This window comes from Pan troglodytes, chromosome 11, assembly GCF_028858775.2.
Source record: "Pan troglodytes isolate AG18354 chromosome 11, NHGRI_mPanTro3-v2.0_pri, whole genome shotgun sequence".
In the NCBI taxonomy this organism is placed as follows: domain Eukaryota; kingdom Metazoa; phylum Chordata; class Mammalia; order Primates; family Hominidae; genus Pan; species Pan troglodytes.
The window spans coordinates 79,549,506-79,568,984 of record NC_072409.2 but is presented as its reverse complement, the minus strand read 5'-3'; the positions used below and the strand labels follow the sequence as shown (position 1 = coordinate 79,568,984).

The 19,479-nt window shown below is 41.5% G+C and overlaps 1 protein-coding gene across 10 annotated transcripts in view; it reads right to left on the bottom strand.

Moving 5' to 3' along the window:
• Positions 1-19,479, bottom strand: part of RNF38 (ring finger protein 38) — a 153,325-nt gene that overhangs the window by 82,064 nt on the left and 51,782 nt on the right. For 9 of the 10 annotated variants that reach the window (XM_016960871.3, XM_016960872.3, XM_016960869.3 and 6 more), the window contains exon 2: positions 4,713-4,783. The exons of the other annotated variant lie outside the window; for it this stretch is intronic. In XM_016960871.3, the coding sequence (XP_016816360.2) occupies positions 4,713-4,783 (71 nt within the window). The remainder of the gene's footprint in view (positions 1-4,712; positions 4,784-19,479) is intronic. 10 annotated transcript variants of the gene reach the window in all.

The window sequence follows — 19,479 nt, the reverse complement described above, 5'->3', positions numbered from 1 at the left end:
GGTCAGACCTAGTTCCCCAGCTCAAGCTTGTTGTCACTGTGAAAATGTGACTATTTTCAAACTGACATTAGCTGAGTTAATTTCAGTATCTAAGTGAAACATGACTACAGGTGGCACGGCATCTGTATTCCCAGCTACTTGGGAAGGCTGAGGTGGGAGAATCCCTTGAAGGTGGGGGCAGAGGTCGCAGTGAGCAGAAATTGCGCCACTGCACCCCAGCCTGGGTAACAAAGTGAGACCCTGTCACAAACAAACAAACAAAAAACTCGCACAGAATTCTGAGCCTGACACAGGGTAGGGATGACTTGGCAAGGAGCCTGGAATAACAAATAGTCATGAATCAGAATAAAGGCCTGGGGGCAAGAAAAAAAACTACAGACAAGGACTGGTGCCAATGGTTCAGTTCCACTGTGACTCTCTGAGGCCTTCTCCACTTGCAGATATGTTTCTCCGAGCATGTCACAGTTGAATGGGTGAAGTTAAAATAGGAATAGGTTTCTTCAAACAGCAGAGTACAGACTTGAGCAAGGCAGCTTGGGATGGAATCCCAGTGTACTGCTGTGTGATCTTGGGTAAATATTTAATCTGTGCCTCAGATTCCTCACTGATAAAACTGGAATAAAGCAGTCTCTACTTCAAAGGGTGTTGTGACTACCTGGTTAAAAGGACAACCTCCGGCCGGGCACAGTGGCTCACGCCTGTAATCCTAGCACTTTGGGAGGCCGAGGCGGGTGGGTCACGAGGTCAGGAGATCGAGACCATCCTGGCTAACACAGTGAAACCCCCTCTCTACTACAAATACAAAAAATTAGCCAGGCGTGGTGACAGGCACCTGTAGTCCCAGCTACTAGGGAGGCTGAGGCAGGAGAATGGCGTGAACCCAGGAGGCAGAGCTTGCAGTGAACTGAGATCGCGCCACTGCACTCCAGCCTGGGCAACAGAGCAAGACTCTGTCTCAAAAAAAAAAAAAAAAAAAAAAAAGAAAGAGGACAACCTTCTCCCAGTACTTCTATGCCCCCTTCCCTGCTTTCTTATTCTTCACAACACAAATAATCAGTTAACAATATCTTTATTGTCTTGCCTTTACCCACTCACAGAAAGCAAGCTGCATAAGAGCAAAGACTTCTGTTTTCTTCAATGCAGTATCCCCAGTATCTAGAACATTGCTCTGTATGTAGTAGCTACTCAAATATAAACGTTTGCTACCTAGAAATTATGGAATATGGCCCTGTGAACGAATGTAAAAATAATGCTGGAGGGCTTGTGCAAATTGCTGTGCCCAATATAAATTAATGAGAATTTGTAACTCACAGGATTTAATAATTAACATCAGAGCTGGAATCGGTTGCTTCCAGCACTATAAACTATAAACAGATACATATCAGGAGAGAAACTTTAAGCTGGAGAACAACAGATCAAGCCAAAAAATTGGGGATTGGACACCACCTCCAAGGCTGTAGAGAGGATGTCCAACAAATAAATTGGCCCTCATACTCCTTGCCTGAACTGTGGTTCCATCCCCAGTCACACATGGATTAGTTAAAAGTGAGAAAACTTGTAAGAAAAATCATCTTTTCTTCCCCAATCTGAGAAATACACCATGCCTGAAAGATAGGCAAAGACAACAAGCAAAGAATCAACACGTTTTGACAATGTGCTCAGAATACCTAAGCAAATACTTTATATAACTTGCATTTGATACAGAAGATCTGGTCTAGCCCTAGCACTGTGGGTTACCCCTGAACAAGTAATTTCTCCCATGGTGGTCACAGCTCCCAGGTTTATTTTTTTTTAAAGCAGGTTGGGGCCGGGCGTGGTGGCTCACGCCTGTAATACCAGCATTTTGGGAGGCCGAGGTGGGCGGATCACTTGAGGTCAGGAGTTTGAGACCAGCCTGACCAACATGGAGAAACCTCGTCTCTACTAAAAATACAAAATTAGTCGGGCGTGGTAGCGGATGCCTGTAATCCCAGCTACTCGGGAGGCTGAGGCAGGAGAATCACTTGAACCCCAGAGGCGGAGGTTGCAGTGAGCCAAGATCACACCATTGCACTCCACTCCAGCCTGGGCAACAAGAGCGAAACTCTGTCTGAAAAATAAAAATAAATAAAATAAAAATAAAAAGCAGGTTGGCGTAAACGTGCTCTATGATCCCTTTAATTCTGAGTTAGACTATGAAGAAGTGGGGAAGGAAGAGAGAGTGAGTGTGCAGAGGGCAACAGGTTCATTTTAGTTTTTGCAAAACCAATACCCACGTGTCACAGAAAGACGTCAGGGGGCTGTTGTATATGTAGGGATCTGATTTTTAAATATGATATCCACCCACTCTCCTCCCCAGAATAACACCTGATGATCCTGTTGAAAGCTATAATCTGGCCGGGCATGGTGGCTCACACCTGTAATCCAAACACTTTGGGAGGCTGAGTCGGGTGGATCACTTGAGGCCAGGAGTTCGAGACTAGCCTGGCCAACATGGTGAAGTCCCATTTCTACTAAAAATACAAAAATTAGCCAGGCATGGTGATGAACACCTGCAGTCCCAGCTACTTGGGAGGCTGAGGCACAACAATCACTTGAACCAGGAAGCAGACACTGCAGTGAGCTTAGATCTTGCCACTGCACTCCAGCCTGGGCAACAGAGGGAGACTCTATCTCAAAATAATAAACAAACAAACAAACAAACATAAAAACACAAAAAATTAGCTGGCCGTGGTGGCACACGCCTGTAATCCCAGCTACTCAGGAGGCTGAGAATTGTTTGAACCTGGGAGGCAGAGGTTGCAGTGAGCCAAGACTGTACCACTGCACTCCAGCCTGAGCAACGAAGGGAGACTCAGTCTACCCACCAAAAAAAAAAAAACAGGAGAGAAAGAAAGGCTGTAATCTGTAACTTTTCTTTTATCCACTTCACTTATTGTAAAATGCTATACTAGAATCTATCTGTTTTCTATCTGGCTGTATTCCCTAAATGCCTAGACACATAGCTACCAATCAATAAGTACTACTTGCTGACTGAATGAGTTGAATAAATTCTAAATACATAGTCAAGAGACCCTAATCCATTTTCTCCATTTCCATTTAGGAAACAATCAATATATACATGGTAGGTAGGAAGAAAGGAGAGTCGTTTCAGACAGTTCTTTACCCTGCTGATCTCCTGTTCCTTAATAATATTCCTTAAACTTCTCTTCCCTTTTTTCCCCCATATTTCCAGAAAAAACTCCTGTCTCAAAAGCACAAAATCAGCTATAGAAAAGATTAACAAATTAGAAAACAAAAACATTTTAAGGGGTGACAGGAAGTACCTGGCAAAGGTAGACAAAAAGCTTATCTTCAGAATCTAAGGTCTGGAGACAACCCGGAGGGCAGTCTGGCTTCTATACCATAAATGAACAAATGGATAGTAGCATAACACACTTAGCAGAAGAAAAAAAATTTAACCCAAAAGCACCTTCATAATTATGAAGCACAATCACTTGTAACATTAGTAACCTAAAATGATTTTGCCTTCTCCCTCTATCATCACTCTTAATTTCAAATGCTCATTTCTAAAATCTGTAGTATACAAAATTTTCTGTAGCCAACTATATATCCTAGAAGTCTCTTTCAGTGGCTTGCCTTTGAAAGAAGTTAAAAATGAAACTCATGTCTCTTGATTGGTACAATAATAAAGCAGACTCTGGAATGCTATAAGCTACCACTCTGTAAAGAGAGTGAAATCAGTCTGAACAAAGCTCACAAAGACAGAGACCAACAAACAGAACAAAGAAACCATTTGGAAAATCCCAATTATCAACCAACTTCTTGATCCAGATCCTACACAATGAGAGAGGAGGATCTTGATCAAAACAGCAGAGAAAAAGACTGCTTAGATTGGTCTGCACTGGAAACTACCAAGGGAGTGATAGATTCCTGCATATAACACACAGAAAATGGGAGGGAAGCCACTAGAAATTGATGGTGAAAAAGACTAAATTTAAGTCCATCCAGATCGGCAGCCAGATGTTCCAAACGCCCAGCTCACAGAAATATTTACTGCAAGGGCTGGGCCGTCAAGCGTACTGATGAGTATTGAAAAGCTCCCCCTAGAGACCAGGTTTCTTTAGAGATAAAAAGAACAAAAGCAAAAAACACAATGAAACCACCACCAATAGTTTGAACATAATTTAAAATATATACATATCAGGCCCAAAGTAGACATCTTGTGTATGAACCAGATCGATTCAACTGACAATCCCCAATATTTAAACTGGCCTTTGTAAACAGAGCCGAAAAAATTTTTTGAAGGTAAAGTATAAGAAGAAAACATAATTCAATGCAATTAATGCCAAAAGTGAACCAAAATGTAATGTCCAGGATATTTCCAACAAGAGTTGCTGAGATAGCTATCAACCTCTGAAACACATGTTCATATATTAAGATAATCCATTCAGGCTTTGCAGAAAAGGAAGCACCACGATGGGGACAGAGGCATAGGTAGGAAAGTGGAGTGTCGATCAAAAGTCCAACCCACCTCGGGTTGAGGAATTTGCCCTAGGTTTTCTGGAGCAGTCAATAATTTGACACACAAACCAGCAAGGCCCTCAGCATCTCAACAATGTGTCCCCACAAATCACACTCTTCTTGCCCTAGGCCCAGAGTTATGCAAGAGAATCCAGCAATGTAAGGTTGGCATGCATTTTCACCATGGCAGACATCAACACGAACCTCACCTTGTCACTGTCATCATGACAAATGTGGTCGTGATGGATGGACTGGCACTGAAAAGAAGCACCAACACTACCTACAAGAAAAAGGGAGGAAAGGTTAAGATGCAGTAATTCCTTACATTTAAACTGCTTTACCAATTAAAAGTGCTTTTACATCCATGATCCCATCTAATAAAATACTCATATAAGTGGACACTGTGGGGATTATTATTCATGCATTTTAACAGACGAAAACAAAACACAGAGAGGCTGACCCACACAAAGGAGCAGTCAGGGAGTGGCAGTCTAAAACTACAACTCCATTATTCAAACTGCTAATTCCCCCTCTTTCTACTAGACCGAGTGGTCTGCTTTCAAAGTAAGATTACCTGCAGAAACACAAGCCTTCAATAAGGCAAACTCTTATTTATGAGGAAAAATATTACATTCTTTTTCAGACTACACATGCTTTGAGAAAAAACTGGTCCTATAAATTCTAAACATATAAGAAACAATCTAATCTACAATCACATAACACTTTAAATGTTTTTATTACTTTAAATGTATACCAAATATACCCATTTGTAAATTTTAAAAACTACCTTCCAATAACAACTGCTCTTTAATAATATTTACATTTCTAGCCAATAAAAACACAAACTATTCAACAAGTGATTGGAACAACGGATTACCCATTTTTTTAAAAAAAAGTTTTGGTTTGTACTTCATACCATAAACAAAATGGTGAGTCAAAGATCTATGTAATGTAAAAAATGAGGCCCGTTTTAGACAAAAATGTTACATTTTTAAAATAATCTTAGAGGCCAGGTGCAGTGGCTTAGGCCTGTAATCCCAGCACCTTGGGAGGCCAGGGCGGGTGGATCACCCGAGGTTAGGAATTTGAGACCAAGCTGGCCAACATGGTGAAACCCTGTCTCTACTAAAAATACAAAAATTAGCCATGTGTGGTGGCGCACCCCTGTAATCCCAGCTAATAGGGAGGCTGAGGAAGGAGAATCACTTAAACCCGGGAAACAAGAGGTTGCAGTGAGCCAAGATCATGCCACTGCACTCCAGCCTGCATGAGACCCTGTTTCAAAAAAAAATGAAAATGAAAATGAAAATAATCTTGGAATAAGAAAAACCTTCTGAAAGAAGATATTAAACATGAAGTCATAAATAAAAAGCACACGACTGTGGACCAAAGGCTAACAAAACCCCTCCTGAGTAGCTGGGATTACAGGCACACGCCACCACGCCCAGCTAATTTTTGTATTTTTAGTAGAGACGGCGTTTCGCCATGTTGGTCAGGCTGGTCTTGAACTCCTGACCTCATGATCTGCCTGCCTCAGCCTCCCAAAGTGCTAGGATTGCAGGCGTGAGCCACCCACCTGGCCTCAGACAGTACATTTTAAGATATTATTAATGTTGGGAAGATGTTAAGTAACATGAGGCTGAAGACTGTAAGTGAGGATCACCTGCTTATTTACTATTACAGTAAGAGCTTACTGATACTTCCAGATATGTAGAGCAGAAAATTCTCTTTCAGAATCGGATTTGTTTTGTTTTGTCTTGTTTTAAACAAAATTAGTGAGACACAATTCACATACTACACAATTATCTATTATTTAAAGTATACAATTCAATTTTTTTTTTGGTATATTCACAAAGTTGTACAACCATCATCACAATTTTAGGACATTTTCACCACCCTAAAAAGAAACCTCAAGCCCATTTATCTCTTCCCTGAGCCACTGACAACCACTACTCCAACTTCTGTGTATTTGCCAATTCCGGACATTTCATATAAACAGAATCATAAAACATGTGGTCTTTGTAATCAGGTTCATTCACCTACCATAATGTTTGCAAGGTTCATCCACACTGAACCGCGTACCAATTCATTCCTTTCTATGGCTAAATAATATTCCAGTATATGGATATACCACATTTTGTTTCACTCTGGAAAAATTAAGACTAATGCTGTTTTGACATCCATTTATAAGTTTTTGTGTGAACGTTTATTTTCATTTCTCTTGTTGGGTCACTTGATCTCTCTATTCAACCTTTTGACGAACTGCCAAACTGTTTTCCAAACTGACTGCATCATTTATAATTCCACCAGCAATATATTACAGTTCCTCTGGCATTTTTTGAGTAGAATGACTTTGGAGTCAGACTTCAATACAATTCAGGAATTTACAGACTATGTGAACTTAGGTAAGTCACTTAACAAATCATATGCCTCCCTCATCTGTAAAATTAGAATATTATTATCTACTTACACGTAGGTAATCTACAGAGCTGTTCTGAGAGATATTAAAGTTAGGTGTATGAAAAAGCTCATAGCACAGTGCCTGGCACACAGCAATTCAAGAAATGGTACTACAATTAACACTTCTATTCACATCAAGGCTGTGATTTGCCTGTGAGACACTGCCTAAGTCCTCAATTTTTCTTGCTAGAGCTGTTTCATTGCCTTCATTTTTTGAGGAGGAAGGGGAAGAGGTAATATGTCTGTCTCTCCAGCCACATCATAGGCTCCCTAATTTATCTTTTCATCTTCCAGCATGCAGCACATTTCCTGACTCATGGCAAGTACTAAGTAATTGCAAAAGCAAAGCATGAGAGAAAAGAAATAAAAGAGAGTTTTTAAAAGATAAAAAGGAAAAGGGGAAGGAAATGAAGCCTTCCTGATTTCTCCCTCCCTTTCCTAGTCTACACTTCCATCAGTCCCTCCACCTACAGACCCCAATGAGATTTAATGACCTCTTCCTCCTTTCTCCTGTACAAGCTGCTTAGCCCTTGTTATCAAAATTCCTATGTTGAAACCTAATCCCAAATGTAAGGGTATTTGGAGGTGGGGTGTTTGGAAGGTGATTGGGTTATGAAGGCAGAGAGCTCATGAATGGGATCAGTATCCTTATAAATTCGATCCCAAAGAATTCCTCACCCTTTTGCCTTGTGAGGACACAGCAAAAAGGCACTATGTACCAGGAAGCAGGCCCTCGCCATAATGAATCTGGGTTCCTTGATCTTGAATTTCCCAGCCTCTATCTATCTATCTATCTATCTGTCTATCTACCTACCTACCTACCTACCTACCTACCTACCTACCTACCTACCTGTTAATTTATTTGAGACAAGTTTCACTCTTGTTGCCCATGCTGGAGGGTAGTGGTGCGATCTTGGCTCACTGCAACCTCCACCTCCCGGGTTCAAGCGATTATCCTGTCTCAGCCTCCCGAGTAGCTGGGATTACAAGTATGCACCACCATGCCTGGCTAATTTTGTATTTTTAGTAGAGACAGGGTATCTCCATGTTGGTCAGGCTGGTCTCAAACTTCCGACCTCAGGTGATCCACTCACATTGGCCTCCCAAAGTACTGAGATTACAGGCGTTAGCCACTGCACCCGGACAAATTTCTCAGCTTCTAAAACTGTGAGAAATAAATTTCTGTTGTTTATAAGCCACCTAGACTATGGTATTTGTTACAGCAGCCTGAAGAGACTAAGGCAGGCCTTACACTACAATAAAAAAATGAGGCGAGGCGCGGTGGCTCACGCCTGTAATCCCAGCACTTTGGCAGGCGGAGGCAGGTGGATCACGAGGTCAGGAGAGGGAGACCATCCTGGCTAACACAGTGAAAGCCTGTCTCTACTAAAAATACAAAAAATTAGCTGGGCGTGGTGGCACGCACCTGTAATCCCAGCTACTCAGGATGCTGAGGCAGAACTACTTGAACCCGGGAGGTGGAGGTTGCAGTGGGATGAGATCACGCCACTGCACTCCAGCCTGGGCAACAGAGCAAGACCCTGTCTCAAAAAAAAAAAAAAAAAAAAGGATAAAACTGTAGTACAACTATTGTTTACATACAGTAAACAGTGTGTGTGTATGTGTGTGTACACACACACACATACACACACACACTATATATATATATATATATGTACGTATAAATTCAATTTCCCCTGCTGGGCCACGACCACATGTTTTTAGAGTCAGAGACTGAGCCTTGGTCATCTTTATGATCTCCGTTAACATACATCAAGTTTTGTTCAAAGAAGGCCATACTTAAAAAGTTTACTTAATACATAAAGACTTTGAGTAACAGCATTATTCTGACCTTAGGCCTAACAAAGAAACCAACCAAGTGAAGCAAGGGGCACATGACAACTGAATAAATCTAACAAGACACAGCTGGGGGAAGTGACCTCTCTTCTTACATTCAGGGCTATATTTCTTGAAAGGTCCATTCTAAAGACAGCCCTGAGCATTTACTGAGTATCTACTCAGTATGTACCAGACATATGTACACAAGACAAAGCAAAAAGCAAGCAAGGCCCCTAGCTCCATGGAGCTTACAGCCCAGTAGAGAGCATTTGCCTGCCATCCTAAAGACTCTAATCTCACTCCCACTCCAGAAATTTCATTTCTGCAATTGCTTAATTCATTAAGTAAGTACTTATCAAGCCCTCGCTACATGTCAAGTCTATCCTAGACACTGGGAACATAGGAATAAATAACACAAGGTCCCTGCTCTTTATGAATTTTACTTTAACCAATTCTATAAAGATGCATTTCTTTGCCAATAATTCTGTGAAATACCCGTATGCTCTAACTTTTAAATAAATTTTAATAGTAACATGTGTACATAAGCTTAAAAAATAAAAAAAGAATGAAATGGATTATGATGAAAAAAGAATCCCATTGCCTTCTTCTCTATCCCTAGTCTCCCTTCCCAGAGGCAAATATTCCCCAAATCTTACAGGCATTCCCTCCAGTATTGAAGACAATGGTCCTCTCGTATCTGTGGGAGATTGGTCCCAGGACCCCCAGTGGATACCAAACTCTCCAGATGCTCAAGCCCTTTATATAAAATGGCTTAGTATTTGCATAAAACCTATGTACATCCTCTCATATACTTTAAATCATCTCTAGACTACTTGTAATACCTAATACAATGCAATGCTGTATAAGACACAGTGGCTCACGCCTGTAGTCCCAGCACTTTGGGAGGCCGAGGTGGGAGGATCACGAAGTCAGGAGTTTGAGACCAGCCAGTTTGAGACCAGCCTGGCCAACAAGATGAAACCCTGCCTTTATTAAAAATACAAAAATTAGCCACGCATGGTGGCGGGCACCTGTAATCCCAGCTACTCAGGAGGCTGAGGCAGGAGAATTGTTTGTACCCAGGAGGCAGAGGTTGTAGTGAGCTGAGATCACGCCACTGCACTCCAGCCTGGGCAACAGAGCAAGATTCCGTCTCAAGAAAAAATAAATTAATTAATTAATTAACAAACAGTAATTGTACTACAGTTTTACTCATTTTTTTAACTGTAGTATTGTTGTTTTTATTGTTTATTTTTCCTGATATTTTCCATGCAGTTGGCTAAACCCAAGGATGTGGAACCTACAGATATAGAGGGCCAACTATAATACACTTTATATGACTATTTCTTGGTTATTAATTTTATAAATTGTTTATTGAATTTCTAGCATACTATCATCAGATAACTAAACTATTCCACCCCTCCTACCCTACTCTCACCCAGTCCTCCAACATAATTATGTAGTATTTTGTGTTTTTATCAAGAGGATGGTCACTGAAATTCCAGAAATAGATAAGACCTCCTAAAGAGAAGGTGTAATCAGAGAAAAGCAGAAGGCCAAGAATTATTATTATTATTATTATTTTTAATTTTGAGACAGAGTTTCGCTCTTGTTGCCCAGGCTGGAGTGCAATGGCGCGATCTCAGCTCACTACAACCTCCTCCTCCCGGGTTCAAGCGATTCTCCTGCCTCAGACTCCCAAGTAGCTGGAATTACAGGCATGCGCCACCACGCCTGGCTAATTTTTTGTATTTAGTAGAGACGGGTTTTGCCATGTTCGTCAGGCTGGTCTTGAACTCCTGACCTCAGGTGATCCACCCACCTCGGCCTCCCAAAGTGCTGGGATTACAGGCAAGAGCCACTGTGCCTGGCCTTAAAATTTTTTAAATACTGAAATGTATTGGAGGAAAGAGGTAATTAATGAAGGAGATAAAAGAAGAGAAAGAGCCAGAGGAAAGAAAGAATATCTGTGGAGATATAAGAGGACCAAGAAGGAAATGTCTGATTTGATTGATTTTCTTGTGTGTTAATGAGAGGCTAGTAGTAAAAGGACTGGTTCTACTTTGTATTTTTCCATTTGAATGGAAATATGAGGACTTCGGGGCGGCGGGGGGTGCGGTTTCCAATTTCCAGAGCATCTCCTTATTCTTCTTGAGGAGAGATAAAGAGAATTCAGACATTCCGAATCCAAACAAAAATCTGGCCCTAATGAGGATTAAAAAAAAAAAAAAAAATCAACATGGCTTTTCTATACTCTCACAACATTTCTGGCACACAATTTATGAGTTGTCCACACCAAGCAATCCTTCAGTTCTCCACGGACATCAGTTGAACATCCTATAATTCTAACACTAACTACCCATAGTTAATGTAGACGCCAAAGGTAAAGGGCTCAGTCCCACAAGACTGCCTCCCACTTCAGATGCCAATTGCAAGTAGTGGGTCCTCAGGCTAACCACAACTTTTGTCAGTTTGGCTACAAATCAGAGGTTCCCAACACCCCTTCTTCTGATTCAATAATTTGCTACAATGGCTCATAAAACTCAAGGAAACATCTATAGTCATGCATTGCTTAATGATGAGAATACATTCTGAGAAATACATGGTTAGGTAACTGAATCACTGTGCGAACATCATACCAGAGAGTTAGGCTATATGGTATACTTAGACAACAGGGCATAACCTACTGCCCCTAGAGCACAAACCTGTATAGCACGTTACTGTACTGAATACTGTAGGCAACTGTAACACAATGGTATTTGCGTATCAAAACACATCTAAACATAGAAAAGGTACAGTAAAAATATAGTATTATAATCTCAGGGGACCAGTCACATACATAGTCCCTCTTTGACAAAAACACATTATGTGGCACAAGACTGCACTTTCGTTTACTGGTTTACTATAAAGGTTAAAGATGAACAGCTAATGAAAGAGGCACATGGGGTTAAGATATGGAGGAAAGGGGAACGGGCAGAGCTTCCATGCCCTTTTTAGGCACACCATCCTCCCAGCACCTCAATGTCTTCACCAACCCAGAAGCTCTCCAAACTCTATTATTTAGGGTTCTTATGGAGATTCCCTTAGGTAGGCATGACTGATAAAAATCATTGGCCATTGGTAACTGAACTCAATCTTCAGCCCCTCTCCTCTCTCTGGAGGGATGCTGGGTTGAAAGTTCCAACACTCAAATTGCATGACTGGTTCCTTTGGCAACCACCAGCCCTCATCTAGAAGCTATCAAGGGGCCCACCAAGACTCACTTCGTTAGCAGAAACTCAGGTATAGCTGAAAGGAGCTAATTACAAATTAAGATGCTCCTCTCACCCCAATCACTCAGGAAATTCCTAGGGTTTTAGGACCTCTGTGCCAGGAATTAGGAATGAAGAACAAATATGAATTTTTTATTATATCACATTATCACAGTGGTGCACTCCTTGAGTTGTGAGATAAATAATCTAATTCCCTTCGTATTCTCCCATGGCTTAATATTAATCTGGGTATTAAGTTTTTTTTGTTTTTTTTTTTTGAGACAGAGTCTCACTCTATTGCACAGGCTGGAGTGCAATGGCACGATCTCGTCTTACTGCAACCTCTGCCTCCCAGGTTCAAGTAAATCTCCTGCCTCAGCCTCCCAAGTAGCTGGGATTACAGGGGTGTGCCATTATGCCTGGCTAATTTTTGTATTTTTAGTGGAAACAGGGTTTCACTGTGTTGGCCAGGCTGGTCTGGAACACCAGACCTCGTGATCCACCTGCTTTGGCGTCCCAAAGTGCTGGGATTACAGGCGTAAGCCACCGCACCTAGCTAAATATTAACTTTCTTATCCACTCATAACTTCCCATTTTACAAGGGACAATGGTAAAATTCAAAGAAATACTATTGGCCAGGCGCAGTGGCTCATGCCTGTAATCCCAGCGCTTTGGGAGGCAGAGGCGGGCAGGCGGATCACAAAGTCAAGAGATTGAGACCATCCTGGCCAACATGGTGAAACCCCGTCTCTACTAAAAATACAAAAATTAGCTGGGCGTGGTGGTGGGCACCTGCAGTCCCACCTACTTGGGAGGCTGAGGCAGGAGAATCACTTGAACTCAGGAGGCGGAGGCTGCAGTGAGCCGAGATCCAGCCTGGTGACACAGTGAGACTCAAAAAACAAACAACAACAAAAACAAAACAAAAAAACAAAGAAATACTATTTCAGCCATTCAGGAGAAAATGCCAGTTACATATATGGTAAGCATGAGTCATCACTATTAATTACTATTTATTATAACTATTATTTTCACTATTACCATTTATGATAACTAAACATAACACACTTATTTTACAATTTAGTACCTACAGGAATTCAAATCTCTAGGCTAAGAAACCTGAAATCTCTAATATCTTCCCTATTAAATAAGATGAGAAGGTAAATTGCTGCTGGGATTTCTAGTATAGAGAAAAGATTGATATTCACAGTGGAGATAAGAGAGAAGAATGATAGCTACCAGAGGCTGGGGAGGGTAGAGGAGGGGCTGGGTGGGGGAAGTAAGGACGGTTAATGGGTACAAAAAAAAAAAATGAGTAAGATCTAGTATCTGACAGCACAACAGGGTGACTATAGTCAACATAAGTTTATACATTCTAAAATAACTAAAAACAGTATAACTGGATTGTAACACAAAGGATAAATGCTTGAGGTGATGGATACCCCCCCCTTACCCTAATGTGATTATTAGGCATTGTATGCCTGTATCAAAATATCTCATGTACCCCCATAAATATATATACCTACTACGTACCCAAAAAATTAAAATTTAAAAATTTTTACAAAAGAAAACATAGGGCCGGGCACAGTGCTCACGCCTGTAATCCCAGCACTTTGGGAAGCCAAGACGGGCAGATCACTTGAGGTCAGGAGCTTGAGACCAGGCATCGTGGTGGACACCTGTTATCCTAGCTACTCCAGAGGCTGAGGCAGGAGAACTGGTTGAACCTGGGAGGCGGAAGTTGTAGTAAGCCAAGACTGTGCCACTACACTCCAGCTTGGGAAACAGAGTGAGATTTCGCCTCAAAAAAAAAAAAGAAAGAAAGAAAATATAAATGACTTTGGACATATACAAATGTTAAACTTTTCTCAAAAGAAAAATTAAAGTAAAAATGACACCTTGTCACCCACCAAATCAATAAAAAGCAAGAAGTTTGATAACACACTATATTGGAGAAGGTATAAAAAAACAGGCTCTCAAACATTGCTAGTAGTAGATATATAAAGTAGTACATCTTCTAAAAAGAGTAATTTGGCAGTTAACTGACTCAGTGAAAAATACATATAACTTTTAGGCCAGGCGCGGTGGCTCATGCCTGTAATCCCAGACTTAGGGAGGCCGAGGCAGGTGGATCACAAGGTAAGGAGATGGAGACCATCCTGGCCAACATGGTGAAACCCCATCTCTACTAAAAATACAAAAATTAGCTAGGCGTGGTGGCACGCGCCCATAATCCCAGCTACTTGGGAGGCTGAGGCAGGAGAATGGCTTGAACCTGGGAGGTGGAGATTACAGTGAGCCGAGATCATGCCACTGCACTCCAGCTTGCCGACAGAGCGAGACTCTGTCTGAGAAAGGGGAGGGGAGGGGAGGGGAGGGGAGGGGAGGGGGGAAGGGAGAGGGGAGAGGGGGAGGGGAGAGGAGTAGGGGGAGGGGGATGGGGGAGGAGGAGGGGGAGGGCAGGGGAGGAGGAGGGGGAGGGCACGGGAGGAGGAGGGGAAGGACTTTTATTTTTTGAGATGGAGTTTCGCTCTTGTTGCCCAGGCTGGAGTGCAATGGCGCCATCTTGGCTCACCACAACCTCCGCCTCCCGGGTTCAAGCGATTTCTCCTGCCTTAGCCTCCCAGGTAGCTGGGATTACACGCATGCGCCACCAGGCATGCCTGGCTAATTTTGTATTTTTAGTAAAGATGGGGTTTTTCCATGTTGGTCAGGCTGGTCTCGAACTCCTGACCTCAGGTGATCTGCCCATCTCAGCCTCCCAAAGTGCTGGGATTACAGGCATGAGCCACCGTGCCCAGCCTACATGTAACTTTTAAACCAGATATTCCAATCCTAAAAGTGCATCTCACAAACATACTTGGCCCTCAAACTGATGTGGGTACAAATTATCCATCACGGTTTATTGCATGCCTCTCAAGATTAGAACTGGCTCCATGAGGGCAGGAAATTCCCTTGCCTTATACATTATATCCCAAGTGGAAATAGTGCCTGGCACATAGCAGGTAATCAATATTTGCTTAACAGAATGAGTAAAATCAATTATTTTAAAGGTTTAAATGCCCACCAATAAGAGAATACTCTGCAACTATAAGTGGAGGGTGGGTGGGAAGATGAAGCTCTTTATGTACTGATAAAGAAAAAGCTCCACTATATACTGTCACAGAAACAAAGCAATGTGTGGAACAGCATAGTGGGCCACCACTGTGGAAAAAAGTGGCGGCTGGCCGAGGTACAGATGTATAGAAACTGATCACACTGTCTCTATAAGTCTAGGGAGAACAACGAAGCAGGACAGGCATCAAAGAAAGCCTTCTCACTGTATGCTTTTTCCTATTTTTAAATTTTTGAACCATGCGAATATATTACCTATTTAAAAAATAAACTTTAGAAAAGAGATTGGTCTTACTCTAAATTACAGTGGTTATAATATGAAGCAGATTGTTAAAGATACTTGAGGTTGCCAAGTTGAAATGCAAGGCAAACACGAGAGTAGTAATTTTTAAATGAGATGTGACCTATACCTAAGAATTATTTGTATTCCAAAACAAAAAGTACAAATTAGGTAGAAATTTACTCTAATAATTTATATTATTCTGTGAAGTCAATATAGTTGTTTGAATAACAGGCATCATTTAGAGGGAGAAACTGAATTTGAAAAAACAATAGTTAATGATCAGTACTGGTTCTTAAATGTTCAAAGACACTGAACATGCCTTGGCCTTAGTGAATGGAGGTTTTTTTTTTTTTTTTTTTGAGACGGAGTCTCGCTCTGTCGCCCAGGCTTGAGTGCAGTGGCGCGATCTCGGCTCACTGAAAGCTCCGCCTCCCGGGTTCACGTCATTCTCCTGCCTCAGCCTCCCGAGTAGCTGGGACCACTGGTGCCTGCCACGACGCCCGGCTAATTTTTTGTATTTTTCGTAGAGACAGGGTTTCACGGTGTTAGCCAGGATGGTCTCGATATCCTGACCTCGTGATCCGCCTACCTCAGCCTCCCAAAGTGCTGGGATTACAGGCGTGAGCCACCGCGCCCGGACTCTGAATGGAGTTTTTATACACCACAAACCTAATCCAGTTCTTTGCAACTCTTTTTGTATCCATGAGAACCTATAGATTTTTACTTCCTAAAAAAGCACTTGTTTCAAAATGGCAAAACAATTCATTTAAATGTTAAGCTTCCTATATGAGGCTATAGGCACTTAATATTAAGGATAGACTCTGCGTGTATATTCACAGTTGTGTAAACAAGTTTATAGATAAATCTTTCATTCAAATTAGGCTTTTATCAAAATTAAGTTGTAAAAGGATGTTTTGGTAAGGGAGATGCCAAGAATGTAAAGAGTGGGTAGAAAAGTAAAATATTGAGAAAGTGCATTAAAAAATATCTAGAGAAGTCAAATGATCTCAATGGGAAAGCTGACATTAAACAGTGATAATCCAAACAAGAAGAGACCTCAATTCAGTTTAGAAAGAGCTTAGCCATTCAGCTCCTTTTCTGAAAGATAACTGCCTATTATTAAAATAGTAATGACAGACTCATATAGCATAGTCTAGATTATCATATTAGATTCATTTATACCAATTTTCCTTCTATTATTTATGGAAAATATATAGCTTACAGACGCAATAGTAAGAAACACTTAAAATCGTAGCCGGGCGCAGTGGCTCACACCTGTAATCCCAGCACTTTGGGAGGCCAAGGCGGGCGGATCATGAGGTCAGGAGATTGAGACCATCCTGGCTAACAAGGTGAAACCCCTTCTCTACTAAAAATACAAAACATTAGCCGGGCGTGGTGGCAGGTGCCTGTAGTCCCAGCTACTTGGGAGGCTGAGGGAGGAGAATGGCGTGGACCCGGGAGGCGGAGCTTGCGTGAGGCCAGATAGCACCACTGCCCTCCAGCACGGGCGACAGAGCGAGACTCCTCAAAAAAAAAAAAAAGAATGGGAACATTAAGTATAAGTAATATAAAATGGATAATCATCCATCCTTTAGTTTTGCCATGGCAACCAGGGTCGGTAATCTTTGAAAGCTGTTTTCTGACTTCCTAGTTCTAAAACAGAGAAGGCAGTTTTCTACCACCAGAGAAGCCAAAGGTCAGACTCTTCCTTTTTCCCTCTTAGCTATTCCTATGCAGATAAACATTTGAGGAGGCAAATAGGATATGATGAGTGGCTGCTTAACAAGGCCACTTGGGCTGCAGTGGCAGGAGGCCAGCCCTTTCCTTCACGCTTGCTCCTGGCACTGCAGCTGAGCAAGGCAGGACCAGGGAGAGAATTCATGTGTCAATCTTACTATCAAAGATGCCCCTCCCCAACCAACATCAGACCAGTTATACAATGTATTTAGTTTTGTCTCAACATATCTTACAATTAAAATATCTTCTCATTAACTCTTGGTTCTTTATGAAGATGATGCAAGTGAGCCTAAATATAAGTAAATCAGCTCAAGAGGAAAAATCTACATAGCTTGGTCAGTTATAGTTACTGGGTATCTCACCTAAAATTAGTCCCACATCATTGGTTGTAAAATGTTACCCTCCATCTAGGAAACAAATCATTTTCACCCGAGCTCAAAGCTTTCTAAGGACAACATTCTAAAAACCAAAGAAGGAAAGTCAGATCAGACAAATTTATAGAAGGAGCAAGGTTGAAATAAAAAAAAAAAAGAAGAAGCGCAGACAAATCAATACTACTAGCTGACAGGCTGAGCTAGGTGCTGGCAAGGAGGACAAAAATCAACAAAATATGGTCCTTACCTTTAAGCAGCTTTCAACTTAGGAAGGGAAACAAAACCTAAATGTCAGCTAATAACCCTAAAGTAACTTGTCAAGATGGTTTACTTCAGACTGTAAGTGCAATGTAAGTGCAAAGGCAATTCAGTGAGTCTATTAAAGACAGAGGAAAAGTCTTAAGAGGTAGGTCTTAAACGAGGAGGAAGAAGAATGATATAGCAGCCAATGCTAATTCTTAGGCAGGAGTCTGTGAAGCCTAAGAAATTTTACAAAAAGGTTTGTAGGCATAAATGTACCATTTTTCTGTAGAGGATGTTGGTTGTTTTGGGTTCTTTGACACTGAGTCTCACTCTGTAGCCCACGATGCAGTGCAGTGGCGCAATTACAGCTCACTGCAGCCTCAACCTCCTGGGCTCAATCAATCTTCCAGCCTCAGCCTCTCGAGTAGCTGGGACTACAAGTGTGTGCTACCAGGCTCAGCTAATTTTTTATTTTTTGCAGAGATAGGTAGGGTCTATGTTGCCCAGGCTGGTCTCCCAACTTCTGGGCTCAAGAGATCCTCCCATCTCAGTTTCCCGAAGTGCTGGGATTACAGGAGTGAGCCACCATGTCCAGCCAAGGGTGTTGCTTTTTATCATACCTTCAAAGTAGTCCAAGATTCTCAAAAGGTAGATCCGATACTCTAAATAAGCTTGTCCAACCCGTGACTCATGGGCTGCATGCAGCCCAGGAAGGCTCTGAATGCAGCCCAACAGAAATTCATAAACTTTCTTAAAACATTAAGAGACTTTTTTTGTGATTTTTTTTAAGCTCATCAGCAATCGTTAGTGTTAGTGTATTTTATGTGTGCCCCAAGACAATTCTTCTTCTTCCAATGTGGCCCAGGGAAGCCAAAAGATTGGACAACCCAGTTCTAAAATATTCAAGATTCCTCCCTCCACACCTTATCCCAATACACACTTACAAGCAGAAGAGTTTCAGTACATTCAGTGTTTTTGTCTACAATAGCAAAGCTTTCACAGTGCTGAACAAAAGACCTAGGTAGGTTAGCACACTCAGGCATTTACTTATACAAAGCTAAAAAGGGAGTGGGATGACAATGGTATTTCTACCTGAAAGAAAGAATCTCCTCTTACCCAGCTGAATAGGTGAGAGACTTGACATCTTCCCCTGCTCGGGAAGAGATGTCCTCTCTCCTCCTCTCACTACCTTAGAGAGCTAGGGGCCTAGAGAAGGGCAAACAATACATGGGGCAAAAAATTTTACAACATGGACATTAGAGCTTAGGAACTATTATCAGAGATTTCTCTCAGCCTTGAGTACTGCTAAACACACATTTATATTAAGTGCTCTCTACTCTCACAAACTAGAAGAAGAGGTTAAAATAAGCCACAGGGGCCACCTCATATTATCATACTTCAAATCTATGCAGAATAGAGCTATGCATGAAAAGCAATGAGGGCGGGGTGGGAGGGGACTATTGAATTCAAATAAACAAGAAGTGATTTTTTGAAATAGAACACAAAAATTATATTCTAGCTAATTCTAACATCACAAGAAGTGATTTTTAAAACAGAATACAAAAATTATATTCAAGCTAATTCTAACATCACTGGCAGGAAAAACATTTTACTTGCTAATAGTATATGTAGACCTAGATGTGAGATGTGAAAAAGAAAAAGATTTTGCAGC